The sequence below is a fragment of the Pseudonaja textilis genome, chromosome 2 (assembly GCF_049901715.1).
Source record: "Pseudonaja textilis isolate UNSWEBS1 chromosome 2, rPseTex1.2, whole genome shotgun sequence".
Classification (NCBI taxonomy): Eukaryota; Metazoa; Chordata; class Lepidosauria; order Squamata; family Elapidae; genus Pseudonaja; species Pseudonaja textilis.
The window spans coordinates 62,034,396-62,048,549 of NC_141991.1; the positions used below are offsets into that span (position 1 = coordinate 62,034,396).

Sequence of the window (14,154 nt, forward strand, 5' to 3'; positions counted from 1 at the left end):
CGGGGGGCGGGGGGGGGAAAATCCTCTGGAAGGCAGCTCACTGCGCGACACGCGACGGGCATTGCACGTTCGTAACTCCCATTCCGGGACTTCGCTTTGGTGCAGTACGGTTACCGGCGGGCGAGGTCGGGGGAGCACGTTTGCGAGCGGAAATCTGCAGGAAGGTTGTCTTTTTCTCCAAGGGCCACCAAGACGCAAGCGCTGTGAGATCGCTTCCCCCGCCCACCAAGCTCTTTCGCTCGCCCAGTTGGAGTTAGCCGTGCACATGCGTGCTTTGGCCGTTGCTCTTCCGGTAGGTGCAGAGCCTGTGGGTTGGTCTTGGCTACCTGAGAGAGAGGAGAGAGAGAGAGTGAAGGCTCCCGATTCTTCTCTCCATAGGCACACTATTCTGGCGAGGATTTTAGGAGTTTACGCAACGCCCAAGTCTAGGTAACTTTCTACCTAGTTCAGGGGACTGGGCATTAAATAGGCCATTCTTGAGCAATAATACCCTGTAACGTCATAGGCAGTTTGATTATTGATTAAAAGCAAGAATAGCGTTTGATCTGTAAGTTTCTTCCACCAAGTCATTTTCGCCAGCTCTTAAAAAAAACCAAAAACGCTCTCTACCAGAATTGTGGGAATTTGTTATATTTAAAGAAATGCGGACTGGCTTGTAATTAATGAACTAAAAGCAGTGATTTTTCAAATTTGTCAATTTAAGATGCACGGGATTCAGCTCCCGAAATTTGGGAGAGTTGCAGTCCACACATTTTAAAGTTGCCAAGTCTGAAAAACATTGAATATATTGATGGACTATGGTAGGTAGATTAATCTCCAAGCACCATAGTTTACACATTTGTGCATGCATAAATGGGAAGATATAGGGCACCTGTTTTCAGCCAACTTAGAAGATTGCTAAGAAGAATGGCCAGTATAAAGCCATTCTCAGAGTGGGTAGATATATACCAACTGCTATTATGGGATATTGTCCTGCCCTCTTGGAAAATATGGACCTTTGGAAATAGAAGGGCTATTTGTAGGTATTCTATAGTATAGCATTTCTATGTTGTCAATGGGAGAGTGAGGATGCTAGGGGCTGTCTTCTATGTTGTTAAAATGACAGTTTTGAATTGCATTTCACAAAATGCACTGATTACTCCCTCTGGCTCTTTTTGACTACTGGTGATTCAGATCTTGACAGTTTGATCTGTGAGTCATTTAATCTTCAATGAACAAGAATAATTCAGCAGAGTTCTGGTTTGTACAAGATTGTATATAAATCACAGATGACTCACATCCTGATTTCTTAGTTACATGCACTGGTAAGTGAATTCACTCAGTGTGATAGTTGTGCTTGTCTTCCAGTGATAAGATAAAATTATGCAGAATGTAAGCTTAGTACTTAGGTTACATACATATTCAGGGCAGGAGATAAGATTACAGAAATATGAGTTAACCTATTAAGTGACAGCTCTACTTTTGTGGAATTTGTTCCATATAAAAATAGGGCAAGTTCTTCCAACTGCTACCTGGCCTGCTCAAGCCAGTTGAGTTCCCTGCGGCATCACAGATGCTGGCTGTGACCATGGGTCTGCTCCATTCTTCTTTTTGTGGTAATTGAGACTGGGATTTCTGTCACTAAGTGAAATATGTGACAGCATTGCTCAGCAAATGACAATCCTGGCATTCTCTGCTGCCCCCTTTAAGCAAGCATTGCAGGTCACTAAGCGAATCCCTATCTGGTTTGAAGTTGGCTTCCAAGGAATACATGTTGCTATTGCACTGCCCTCCATATTATACAGCATCTCTCCTGGCTGAGCTGCTGGATTTCATTACTAAGCCAGTGAGTGAGACCCTGAGGCTACTAGTTCTTGAGACATCAGTTTATCAGCTGGTGATGTTTTTTTTTCCTGTGTCTAGATCAAACTTTAGACTGCCAGAATGCAGTCACCTTGGTTTTGTTGTTGGACAAAAATAAGTCATTATCAATATATGTTTCCGAGAGTAGCTAACATACTAGCAGATGGGGTAGGCTGTGCATTTCTCTGCATTCACACAGCATGTTTTTATCTGCTAAAAGCCTCTACTTAAGCATCTTGATCTCACACCTAGACACTCCAGCCCTCCACCTATGCAGGGTTTTCCAAATAGTATAACGGAAATACGGTTTTGTTCTTGTGTACCCTGAAGAATGTTTGTTCTTACCATAAAGCTTTTCCTAGATGTGAGTCAGCAGGCTTGGGGTATATGTCCATTCAGAGAAAGTTGAGCTGGTGATATTGAGTCTGAGGCAACTCAGGAGCTTATGGCCACCCTGATAACCGCAGACCTGTCCTAAGTCATCATGAACATCGTGCATAACAGTTCACACTAGATCTAGATTTTCTCTTGGGGCAGATATAATCTGGTTCTAGAGGGCGTTATTAGTCCATTGCTGCGGTCAGATTACTTTCTGAGTGTTTTTTTTTTTTTTTGGCTCACCGGTGCCCACCTACCTGTAGAACCTGTTAGATCAGCCTGCCTCAGATGACTATTGGACCTGTGCAATTAAACACTGTTGTCTTCTAGGATTCAGAATGTAGGCAAACTCTGTTGCAATGCCTGTGCTTTTTGGAACAATATCTCCCTAGAGATTCATGCAACTCCCACATTTATGATGTTTAGCAAATTTCAGGCCTTGGGTAGAGTGATTCTTTCAGGCCTTGGGTAGAATGGTTTTGGAGTTTTCTTTAGTTAAGTTTGGTTATAGCTAAGTGTTTTGTCTTTCCAGTTGGCTATGATTTCTTTTTTCTTTAATTGTAAGCCACACAGAGTCATCAGAGAGTCAGATAGCCTTGAAATTGGATTAAAACAAGAGTGATACTTCAAAAAAAATTTCCCACACGTAGCTATAGATTCATTTCTGCATATTTCATCTTTTTCAGTTACAGCCATGGAAATCAGCAGCAAAATTGAGTGTATATTTTTCAGTGAATTCCACCCAACACTGGGGCCTAAAATAACGTATCAGGTCAGTTGTGCAAAAGCTACCTGTCTCATTTGTTATTTTCTGCTCTCAGTTGTCCAAGATTTTAGATCTACTCTTTACTATTCTTGACTGGAGTTGAAGCCAAGACCTAGGAAAACATAGTGCTGCCATTCATGGGGGGGCCCCTTTTGTCGGGATGCCTTTCATTAAGTGTATCAAAGCTTCTAATTTTGCATCTGCTTGTCTGTTTTTAATTTCTGATTGCATATTTTGTTTTTGCAGTGGTGGTTAAAATGCTTTTTCACCTTTGTTTGAAAAACACGACGCCATAGCTTAAAAATAGTGTAGCCCTAAAAGTTAAGGTCATTATTTATTGATTTGTTTGTCTATTAATTATTTACAGCTCTGTCTTGTTCCTGCAGGTACCAGAGGATTTTATTTCCCGAGAGTTGTTTGATACAGTGCAAGTATATATCATCACCAAACCCGAACTCCAAAATAAGCTTATCACAGTGTGAGTATTATGCAGGAGCACCGTAAGACAAGGCTTACTTGTTGAAGAAATACAATTGCTCAGTATGTTGGGTACTGGAAAGTTAATTGTTTTCTCTCTTTTCTCTCCCCTGCTCCACAAAAATCCAGTACAGCTATGGAAAAAAAGCTCATTGGTTGCCCAGTTTGCATTGAACATAAGAAATACACCCGGAATGCCTTGCACTTCAACCTTGGCTTCGTTTGTGATGCTAGAGCTAAGACCTGTGCACTGGAACCGATTGTGAAGAAATTGGCAGGTTACCTTACTACTTTGGAGGTTAGAAATAGCCTAAAAATGGACCCTTCATTTCTGCTGTCATATGTGTATAGATTTTTAATTATATTATATTATACTTTATTTCCACTCATCCCATAAATACAACTCTGGGCAGCTAACAACACATTAAAAACATCAAAAAAGCAATATTAATCTGGGTAAAAAAACAACAGTGAATGCCAGTGATAAATCCAGACAAAAGTATCATCAAAATCCTCTCAGTGCAGCTTCTATTCTCCCAACTTCCAGACTCTGTAGCATATTCCAGGTCTTCAGTGCTTTTATAAAATGCCAGCAAGGTTAGGGCAGTCTAACCTTTGGGATATGGTCTTCCAAGCACACAGTAAGCAGTGTGACAAAAAGGCAACATGGAAGCACCCTGTCTTCACTCTTCATTTTCTCTAATGCTTAAGTAAACGTAAAGGTTCCCCCACATATACATACTAGTTGTTTCCGGCTCTAGGGCAGTGCTCGTCTCTGTTTCTAAGCTGAAGAGCCAGCACTATCCAAAGATGTCTCCATGGTCATGTGGCTGGCATGAGTAAACACCGAAGGTGCACGAAGCGCTGTTACTTTCCCACCAAAGTAGTCCCTATTTTTTATGTGCTTTCAAACTGCTAGGTTGGCAAAGCTGGGACAAGTAATGGGAGCTTGCTCCATTACACAGCGCTAGGGATTCAAACCGCTGAACTGCCAATCTTCTGATCGACAAACTCAGTGTCTTAGCCACTGAGCCACCATGTCCCTTCTCTTATGCCTAGTCAGTGGCAAACCTGATACATTGTTTAGGACTTCTAAGTCCTTGAGTGACACCTGATGAATGTTCCAAAGGTGCTTTTTCAGGAGGCAACTGGACTTTGTTTTTTCTTTTGAAGACGTTTCGCTTCTCATCCAAGAAGCTTCTTCAGCTCTGACAGAATAGTGGAAAATAGAAAGTCTTATATTCCTTGCAGACAGCTGGTAATTTGCATCTTTTTAGAGGGCTGTTGAAGCACTTGGAGGTTTATATGTGTACTCAGAGTCACCTGGTTCCTGTAGTCTGCAATTTGCTTTTTCTGGAAATCCATTCCTGCTCTCACGCCATTCAAAGGGTGTTCATCCCAAATTGTATAGCTCAAGGTCTGTAGAGATTCTCAGTCATCCAGGTAATGGTTGTCCCAAACCATGCTTTTTCAGGAGACAACTGAACTTTCTTGTTTTTCTTTCAAAGACATTTAGCTTCTCATCCAAGAAGTTTCTTCAGCTCTGACAGAATAATGGAGAATGGAAAGATTTATATTCCTTGCAGACAGCTGGTCGTTTGCATTCTTTTAGAGGGTCCTTTTAGACACCTGATGAACTTGTATGATGAATATGGACTGTCATAGCTACCGGTTAGCTGATCACAACAGGCATTTCACTTTCAGTCCTTTGCTGATGCATTCTGGAAGCTTTTGCAGTCTTATTAAAATTTGTAGAGTATAACTGCATATGTTTTTTTTATACCTGCTGTTCTATTTCCTGCAGCAAAGTAGTACTATTCCAAAGTAGTACTATTCCAGAAGTATTCTTCAAACACTCATGCTGCTTTCCTGGGGTACTTTGTATGCTGTAAAAGTTAAACACTATTTCAAACAAAAATAGTGATTTGTAGATGAATAGTCTTGAAATAAGTTAAAATTTCAAGACTATTCATCTACAAATCACTATTTCTTATGCCTACCCTTTCATCAATCTCTGACTGTAATAATGATACGCATGATGCCCTAAGAGCTTAATTCTATTTTTGAGTTTCTATTTTCTTATTGGTACAAAAAATATGCTCAGGTTTATTTGAATGAAATCGTATTTTCTTTTAGTGGGGCACACGGTCCATCATGTTACTGCTACATGCTACAATCAATAGTTTGATTGTAATTGATCATCAATTGTGCTCTTTCCTAGCTTGAAAGTGGCTTCATTTCCAATGATGAGAGCAAGCAAAAATTGATACCCATCATGACCATTCTACTTGAAGAACTGAATGCTACTGGCAAATGCACTCTGCCTATTGGTATTTTCACCAAGCATATTGTTACAAAATATATTTTGGAACAGAGCATATTAAAATTCAGGCTTGTGATTCTTGGGCAGATAAGACCATGCAGCACATTTAGAAAGAAGGACACTTACTATTTAGTGCTGCCTTCTCCACATCTATATATCTCAATATGAACAGGTAAAGTAGATAAGAATATGATTTTGCTCAATTGCAGGAAGAATTTTATCTGAATGTTCTTAAGCATACAGTATACTGTAGTTTCTATTGTTGGGTGGTAAGGGAAGCATTATTTCCCAAAGCAGTATTCTCTACCTCACAGTTCTCAGACACAACCATTGTTTAGATCAAGGATCCACAAAGTGTTAGATGTTGGTTCTTTGAAGGAAGGTCTTACTATTCTTTACAAATATACTCTGGTTCTTACAAATTGACATGATTAAGGAAAAGACACTAATTGCCCTTGGGGTTTTGCATAATTTGAATATTCTCTCTAGTGCTAAGGGCAACATGCTGTAAGACAATAAAGTGGATAGGCTATACTGTAACACTATCCTATTGGTTTGGAGTGTCATTCACTTGGGTTATCCGATTACCCACTGGTTTGAAAATTCTGTACATTCAACATTAAAACTTAATCGTGGTTGCAATGTGAACACTCCCTTTGCATGCCCAGTCCAATTGTGCTCTATAAAATAGTGTCTGTTATTGTTGTCTGATGTGTTTCAATTCCAGCAAGCCTGTTGTGATAGTATAATCTTGCATTGAGATAAGCATTGCCCCTTTTTATAGATGAATCCAACACAATTCACCTGAAAGTGATTGAGCAACGTCCAGATCCCCCCATTGTACAAGAATATGACGTCCCTGTCTTCACCCAAGATAAAGATGACTTTTTAAATTCTCAGTGGGACCTCACTACTCAACAGGTTAGTGCAAAAAATTAACCTGAAATAATCCCACCAATGGATTTCACAATAACATCAACATTGGAGGGAGAACTTGCCTTCAATTCCCTCCCCCCCCCCACGCACACACATGAATTAAACTCCTAAGGGATTAAGAATTGAAAACAATTTCTCTCCAAGCAGATTGAATGTGTACAAATTTATTCAGCCTGTCCTCATTGTATTGAAAGGGGTTCTATCAAAATGTTTCCTTGCTTTAAGATTCAGACTGCAACTCTGTGTTCTTAATTCCTCCGTATTTATTTAATTGCATATTTAATGAGAATATTATCCATCAGAATGGAGCTTTTTAAGAAAGGTATCAGGATACCATGAACTTTATAAATGGCAAAAAAAAGTTGCAAATCATGGTCACATGTCCACAGGATGCTACAGCTGGTCTTAAAAGCAAACCAATTTCCAAGCAGCTGAAATGGGATCATGTGATTGCATTGGGATGCAGGAAGGTAACTTCAAGGATGGGTTGTAAGTATATTTTTTGAGATCCATCATAATTGGTTATCAAGTGACCATATGCTAAGCAAAGACTACCTGTATTTTAGATATCAATGGCAGGTTAATTGAAACTGAAATTTACTTAACCTATGCAATTATTTGTGTGCACGTGAAGAGAGTTAAACTTGAGTGAAGCATATGGATGTAGATATGAATATGCACACATTCTTTCCCTAAAACTAGGTATCTGCTAAGATCTTTGTGTCAGCTTTGGAAGCCATATTGAGATTCGATGCTCCCATGCTGCCACAATTGAGCCTAAGAAAGTGGGAGGGAGGAATTCATTTGAGTATATCTAGTTAAATAAAATAAAATTCTTTTGCTGGTTCAAGGTCACTGAGTGTGGTGCATAATGAATGGGAATCTTACTTTAGGATGGATGGTGATTGGACCATGTGATGTGATGATGGCTAAGGGGAGAAGGATTTGTAGTTTTGACTTTTGCAAGGAAGCCTGAAACTTTCAGATTCGGGATTCCACAGATGTGCCAGTTACTATCCAGATAAAGGAACCTTTGAGAGATGTCTGTCTCAGAGTTATTGGTTGGAGTGGAGGGTTGCTGGAACACTGACACTTTATTCAGCACAAAAGCAGTGGTGCTTACATAGGGTCAAAGGGGGAAAAAGGTTAAAATGAGGCAAGCAGCACTATGGCAATGCAGTACAATCTTTGCCCATTTTCTGTATGCATTGTAACATTACACATTCAAGGAGACTAGCATTGTAGCACAATGCTAAAATCTGCTTTTGTCATTCTGATAACAGCTGTTAAGCGCCTGCAAATCCCGCTGCCCAAAAGGAAATGGCTATACAGGTAGCAAATGGTGCCAGATATTGACACATGTAACACCGCTACTGCATGAGCTACATTGATTACCAGTATATTTCCGGGTACCATTCAAGTGCTAGTTGCCACCTTCGAAACCCTGCATGGCTTGCATCTATGATACCTGAAGGACCACCTTTTTCCAAAAGTCTGTACCCATCCAATCTTGGGGATTGGGCCTGGTGCAGATCAGCCAAACAATGTTGACTGGTAGGGACTAGAAGATAGATCTTTTTCTGCAGTAGCTTCTGCTCTGTGGAATATCCTCTCTTCAAAGATTAGAATAGCTCCAACTTTGTTAGCCTTTCATAAAACTCTAAACATCAGGCTGTTCCCGAGCCTACAGAGCTGACTGTGCTAAGGGTCCAATTTCCTGGCGTTATTGTTAACTGCCCATGTATTTCAGTAGCTGTATTTATTTTGGGTATTTTTAGAGTATTTTATTTAAAGTTTTAAAATGCCCCACCCAGCTAATGTTTTCACCTGTCAATTCTGATCAATTAAGCAATTAGTAAAATATTGGCAGCAGACCTTATTTGCCTCTGCCATCCACTTAACTGTAGTTCACATGCAACAGTCATATTTAATGAGATGGGTAACTAGGTACATACATTTGATAACCAACCAACCAAACAAAGTGAAAATGCTTAAGACACACTTTCGGATGAAGTCAAATGGTTTTTTTATATGAATATTTTCTCATCTTATTTCTGTCTTTCTGGTTTAGCTTATGAGGAAAAAAATGGTTTATATTTATGCATCTTTAGCCTTACATTCATTGTATACATCCTCTCTCACATTAGATCCTGCCATATATTGATGGATTTCGGCATGTTCAGAAAATATCAGCTGAAGCAGATGTGGAACTCAATTTGGTTCGAATTGCTGTCCAAAACCTTTTGTGAGTGCTAGGTGCACAAAAGAAAAAGTTACTGGAATTGATTACAGGAAAGGAAAAAGAGTGCTTTACATTACATTATTGTGACATGTTGTAACACAATGTAACATATAACATTCCAGCAGCCACTCTTAATATCCTCTTTACATTAGATTCTGGTTCTTTTTTGATGGCTGCAAAATTTTTCTTGTGTATTCGTCTAATACTGTTTTGACCAGGGTTAAAAAAAAACATACACTAAGGCTCTTTCTTTACCCTAATTCTGCAACTTTAATCATCTTCCTAATATTTCCATAGGTTACAGTATTTAACTAACAGCTTGTCTCCACGTACTGTAAATTGAAGAAGTGGAAATGTCATCTGACATTCATTAGTTAAGCAAGAAGCAAAAATGGCCAGAAATCATGGGTGGAGATATTTTGAGCAGCTGTAGCTTTCTGTCAGAATTTAACTTTTGTAAAGTAGAAATAGGATTTTTCTTTTGGGTTTTTTTTTTCTTGTGCAGTCTACTTTTTTCCCTTTTTTCTCCTCATTTTCTGTTCCCTTCTCTTTTCAACATCTTCTGTTGGAATGAGGGAGGGAAGTACATGCATTGTATATTTCTGTGTGGAAAACATTTGTGTATAAATGAGAATGGTTTGTATAAATGGAAATTTATACAAATTTATTTAATTTTAATAATAATATATTTTACAAGCAATTAATTTAATTTAGTTAGAGATTATTGCTTTGATTAATATTGAGCCAGTTTGGTGGTAGTTAAGGTACCAGGAGACTGCATTCTAGTCTCAGCTAAGGAACAAAGACAGCTAGATGGCCTTTTGGCCAGTCATTCTCTCTCAGCCCTAAAAGAAAGTAACAGCAATCCACTTCTGAAATCTTGCCAGGAAAAGGGAAGGAATTTGTCCAGGAAGTCATCAGGAGTCAACATGGATTCAAAAGCACACAGTTTTATTAAGATCTCCCTAACCAGTCCTTTTTTTGAAGATTAATATCTAGAAAGTGTGATGCATACATGTATGCGATCATGGAAAAATCTGGTTTCTGCTAGAATTATTTATTTAACTACTTGATCCAATTTCTGTCCCGCTACAATCCACCTCAGTGGACTTGACAATTCTGGGTTAACAGTATTTGAATATGTTTTATTTTCTATCAATCCAGTTGGAAGAGGGGAGGAACATATTAATTCAAGGGGTTCCCTTCAATTAATATCACATACCCAATATCCTGTGATACTAGTTTTCCTATAATTTATTACTTTAATGGATTTATCTTTTTCTTACAATATACATATAGTTTTCTATGTTTTGTTACTTTCTCATTGTTTTTCTTTTTATTGTTAGATACTACAGTGTAGTCACTCTTGTTTCAATACTTCAGGTGAGTAGAATGTACATACAATATGATGAAATGAGATGATAAAATATCAAGTTGATATATTGGCATGATTATGCATGATCAAATGGTGCTTTGTAAATGTGGGTTAAAGATGTATATTCCAGATTTTATTCTAGCATTCCAGATTTTAGGCTGCAGGTATGGCAGAAGTTCTGTGATCACAGTGTTATGTAGCCTAAAGGCAAAAATTCATTAATTATTACTTTAAATGAACATACTATACTATAATGCTACTTGATGTTGCTTGGTTATTTCATGTAGTGCTAATATTATTACATGCCACTATGAACTCTGTTGGAATGCTTTTGATAAGTAATTAATAGGAATTCCAGCATAGCTGAAATGCTGCAACTCTATCACTATTGACTGAAATCTCCTTTTTCTCTCCCACAGTATTCCAATGTCTACTGCACAACTCCTAAAGTTCAGGACTTAGTAGATGACAAATGCCTGCAAGATGAATGTCTCTCATATGTCACAAAACCAGGTAAAGAAGCATGGATGGCTGAAAGTGCAACCCTGTTTCTATCAGTTCAAACTACATCCTTGGGAGTTGAGCTGGACATAGTTTCAGAAAAGTGTGTATTTTCCACCTAATCCAGAGGGAACTAGTATAAAATTGGTCCTTCTCCTCATACTTACCAAGCATGTTGATATTCTTCCTGTTAAAATATTTAGGAGAGATTGCATAAAATCAAAGGTTATTAATATAAGCTATTTACTAAGCTATTGTAACATATATTTCCATGAAACAATCATTTCATGACAGAAGTAGCCATATGAATAATATATAGCAGATAAAATGAATTGGTTTGCTCTTGGCTGACTTTCAGTCCAAAATAAAAATCTTATAACAATTTAATTGCTGGCACCGTCACTGACCACAGCAGTTCTATAAACTATATTTGGCAGTATAGATTAATTTGCATCCAGTCTTGGAAAGTTATTTTTAGTCCTTATTTAGGACTAAATGCAATCCACATTGTAATATTGAATGCTGTTCTTACTTAATTTTTAGCTATTTTGATGGTAGACATCTTCAACAGCTTTCCCAATTTTGTTCTGTGACTATTTTCTATAGGACACAAGCGAGCCAGTTTGAGAGATGTTTTCCAGCTCTACTGTGGGCTGAGCCCTGGGACAACTGTTCGAGACCTTATTTGCCGCTATACCCTCCAACTCCAGAGAGTGGATGAAAGGTAGGAAAGCTTCCCCTCCCTTCAGAAAACCAATAATTCAGCTATATGCCACATAGAGCAACTAAAGGCTAAATGTGTGTGATTTCAATCTAATCACTGTTGTCTCATCTACAAGGCCAACACCTTTGCTTGAGATGTGTAAGAGAGCACATTTGTCAAACTACAATTTCTAGGGGTCTATCTAGACAGGTAGAAACAGCACAGGACCACTTCCTTAAAATGGATATATATTTTCAGACCAAATATATCCTTTTCTTTCTTGCAGCTGCCAGATCACATAATAATGAGCTAAATCAAAATATGAAGTTCCTTATTTTAATTTTTTTGCTATCCTATTCTTTTCAGTAAACCTGTGTGTAAGAAATGTCTGGTTATTTGATTAGTAGCAATACCATTACTTAGGCACATAAAATGACATTCTTGATGCATAAGACTTCTCTTTTAGTGTCAACTGGACAAAGCATTCGTTTGTTTTAGAAAACTTAGAAACTTGGGGGTATATGGAAAGAGAAATAATTGCCATGATCTATTTGTGTCAGGGCCCATCAAACATGTAACATGTACATCATATACTGTCTGCCAATTATGGCAGGTAGAAATTTGATAATTCTGTGCCTGTTGGTTGATCTTAAATGGTCCTTTGAGCAATTCCCTCTCCAAATAAATATTTCTACTCATTAAATATGGAAGAGACTCTTGTATTCTCACATCTCTTTTGATATTTATATTTTAAAAAATTCCATGCATGTCTGAAAGACTAATAATAGTCTGTGGTATAGTACAGAGAAAAAAAACAGTCCAAAAGAACAAGCTTCTGTACCAGCAATACATATAATACCATTCCTGCTGATCTCAAAATTGTTTTAAGCAGCTATCTAGATGGAAGAAGAAGCACTGCACAGTGTCTTAAGAGCCGTGGAGGCTCAGTGGTTAGAATGTAGTACTGAAGGCTAACTCCCTGCTCACTTGAGCAACTCAAGGGTTGACTCAGCCTTCCATCCTTCCAAGATATGAGAACCCAGATTGTTGAGGGCAATATGCTGACTCTCTAAACTGCTTAGAAAGGGCTGTAAAAGCACTATGAAGTAGTATATAAGACTAAGTGCTATTCCTATTAAATATTTCTGCATCTTTCTCTGAGCATATTCTTCTCTTGTTTAGAAAACTCATCCAGTTTGGTTTGATGAAGGGTCTTATTCGGCGACTCCAGAAATATCCTGTAAAAATAGCTCGGGATGAAAGAAGTCATCCAGCTCGACTGTACACTGGCTGCCATAGCTATGATGAGATATGTTGTAAAACAGGTAAGGAATCATATTCCCTGTATTCATCTACTCAACACATACAGTAACTTGTTAACATAATAATAAGATAACAAAACAGAAAATAATATTTTTAAAAGTAAATAAGAGTAACATTGTATCAAACAATTCTGAAGCCAGTTCAATCTTTAGATAACTTGGGAAATATAAATCAGCTTCCTTAGTTTGCCTAAGCAATGGAATTATACGAATGCTCTTTCATCATCATTATTATTTTTTTATTTCCCTATAGGAATGAGCTATCGGGAATTGGATGAAAGATTAGAGAATGATCCCAATATAATTGTCTGTTGGAAATGACACTCTTCAAGGACGATTAATATGCCCTGCTAACTTTTAATTGGGCTGCATGAGACATTGTGGTGTCCTCAGGACTCTTCTGGCTCATGAAAAGCAGCATGGCTTAAACTGTGGTAGTCCCTGAAAAAAATATGGCAAATGGATTTGACTCTTTGGTCAGCAGAGATGCAGAACCATGCTTCTTTTGGGGGGAAGGACTGTTAAAAGACACACACACAGGTGCATAAAGAAACTTCAGAAGGCTTCTGTGTTGAGCAAGGGATAAAATAATTTGAAAATAGTTTGGAAGGAACTGAAGTGGAAAATTGTCTAGCAGGGAATGCTGTACCATAAATCCTCCCCCTTAATCTGCTGCTCTTCAGCAGCAGAAAAAAATCTATTCTGTTTATTACTATCTCATTCTGGATTTTTCCCATAACTAATAACCTTGTTTTTTAACAAAAGGAATCTGGATGTATCATACCCACTTGAAATCCTTTAAGAGTTTGAAAAAAAAATCTGCAGATTATAAATCATGGATAATCATTCTAATAAAAAGCAAGCACAGTATTTTTAGGAAGTAAAATACTGAAGCAAAATTGTGGAAATAAAACTGCGGCATGGTTATATTTAATATAATTGGGCTGAACCTATTTATATACTTTTTAAAACTATTGGTTGTGAGTAAGAAGGATGGGCCTCTTCTATTTTATAAAGCTCATATAAACTAGAATATTTTTCTGTGGAAATTTAATGCAAATGCAGCAATTGAAAGGGAAACTAAAGATAGTAAAAATAAAATTGTGTGTAGAATCTCTAATTCATTATTTGATATCTTCCTCTTATAAATGGATTAAAGCTTTTCCATCTGAAGAACATTCAATGTAGGTGGGTGGAATTTTGATAAAATGTGAGTGCTATCACAAACTGACTACTTTAGTAAAAGTAGACAGTGCCAAATACAGGTAATCCTCATTTATCGACCACAA

The 14,154-nt window shown here is 37.9% G+C and overlaps 1 protein-coding gene across 4 annotated transcripts; it reads left to right on the forward strand.

Annotated features, from left to right (window-relative positions):
• Position 1: 1 nt before the first annotated feature.
• Positions 2 to 13,985, forward strand: NPRL2 (NPR2 like, GATOR1 complex subunit). Of its 4 annotated transcripts, XM_087924069.1 has the most exons (13): positions 284 to 429; positions 1,174 to 1,304; positions 2,907 to 2,992; positions 3,373 to 3,464; positions 3,593 to 3,761; positions 5,685 to 5,793; positions 6,571 to 6,707; positions 8,870 to 8,967; positions 10,311 to 10,347; positions 10,759 to 10,852; positions 11,447 to 11,564; positions 12,726 to 12,868; positions 13,119 to 13,985. In XM_087924069.1, the coding sequence occupies exons 3-13, from the start codon at positions 2,915 to 2,917 to the stop codon at positions 13,184 to 13,186; spliced, it is 1,143 nt and encodes a 380-aa protein (XP_087780195.1). In that variant the 5' UTR covers positions 284 to 429; positions 1,174 to 1,304; positions 2,907 to 2,914; the 3' UTR covers positions 13,187 to 13,985. The 4 variants fall into 4 exon arrangements, with proteins under 4 accessions (XP_026581200.1, XP_026581194.1, XP_087780196.1 ...); XM_026725415.2 differs by lacking the exon at positions 1,174 to 1,304 and having other exon boundaries at positions 2 to 429; XM_026725409.2 differs by lacking the exon at positions 1,174 to 1,304 and having other exon boundaries at positions 2 to 292.
• The last annotated feature ends 169 nt before the right edge of the window (positions 13,986 to 14,154 follow it).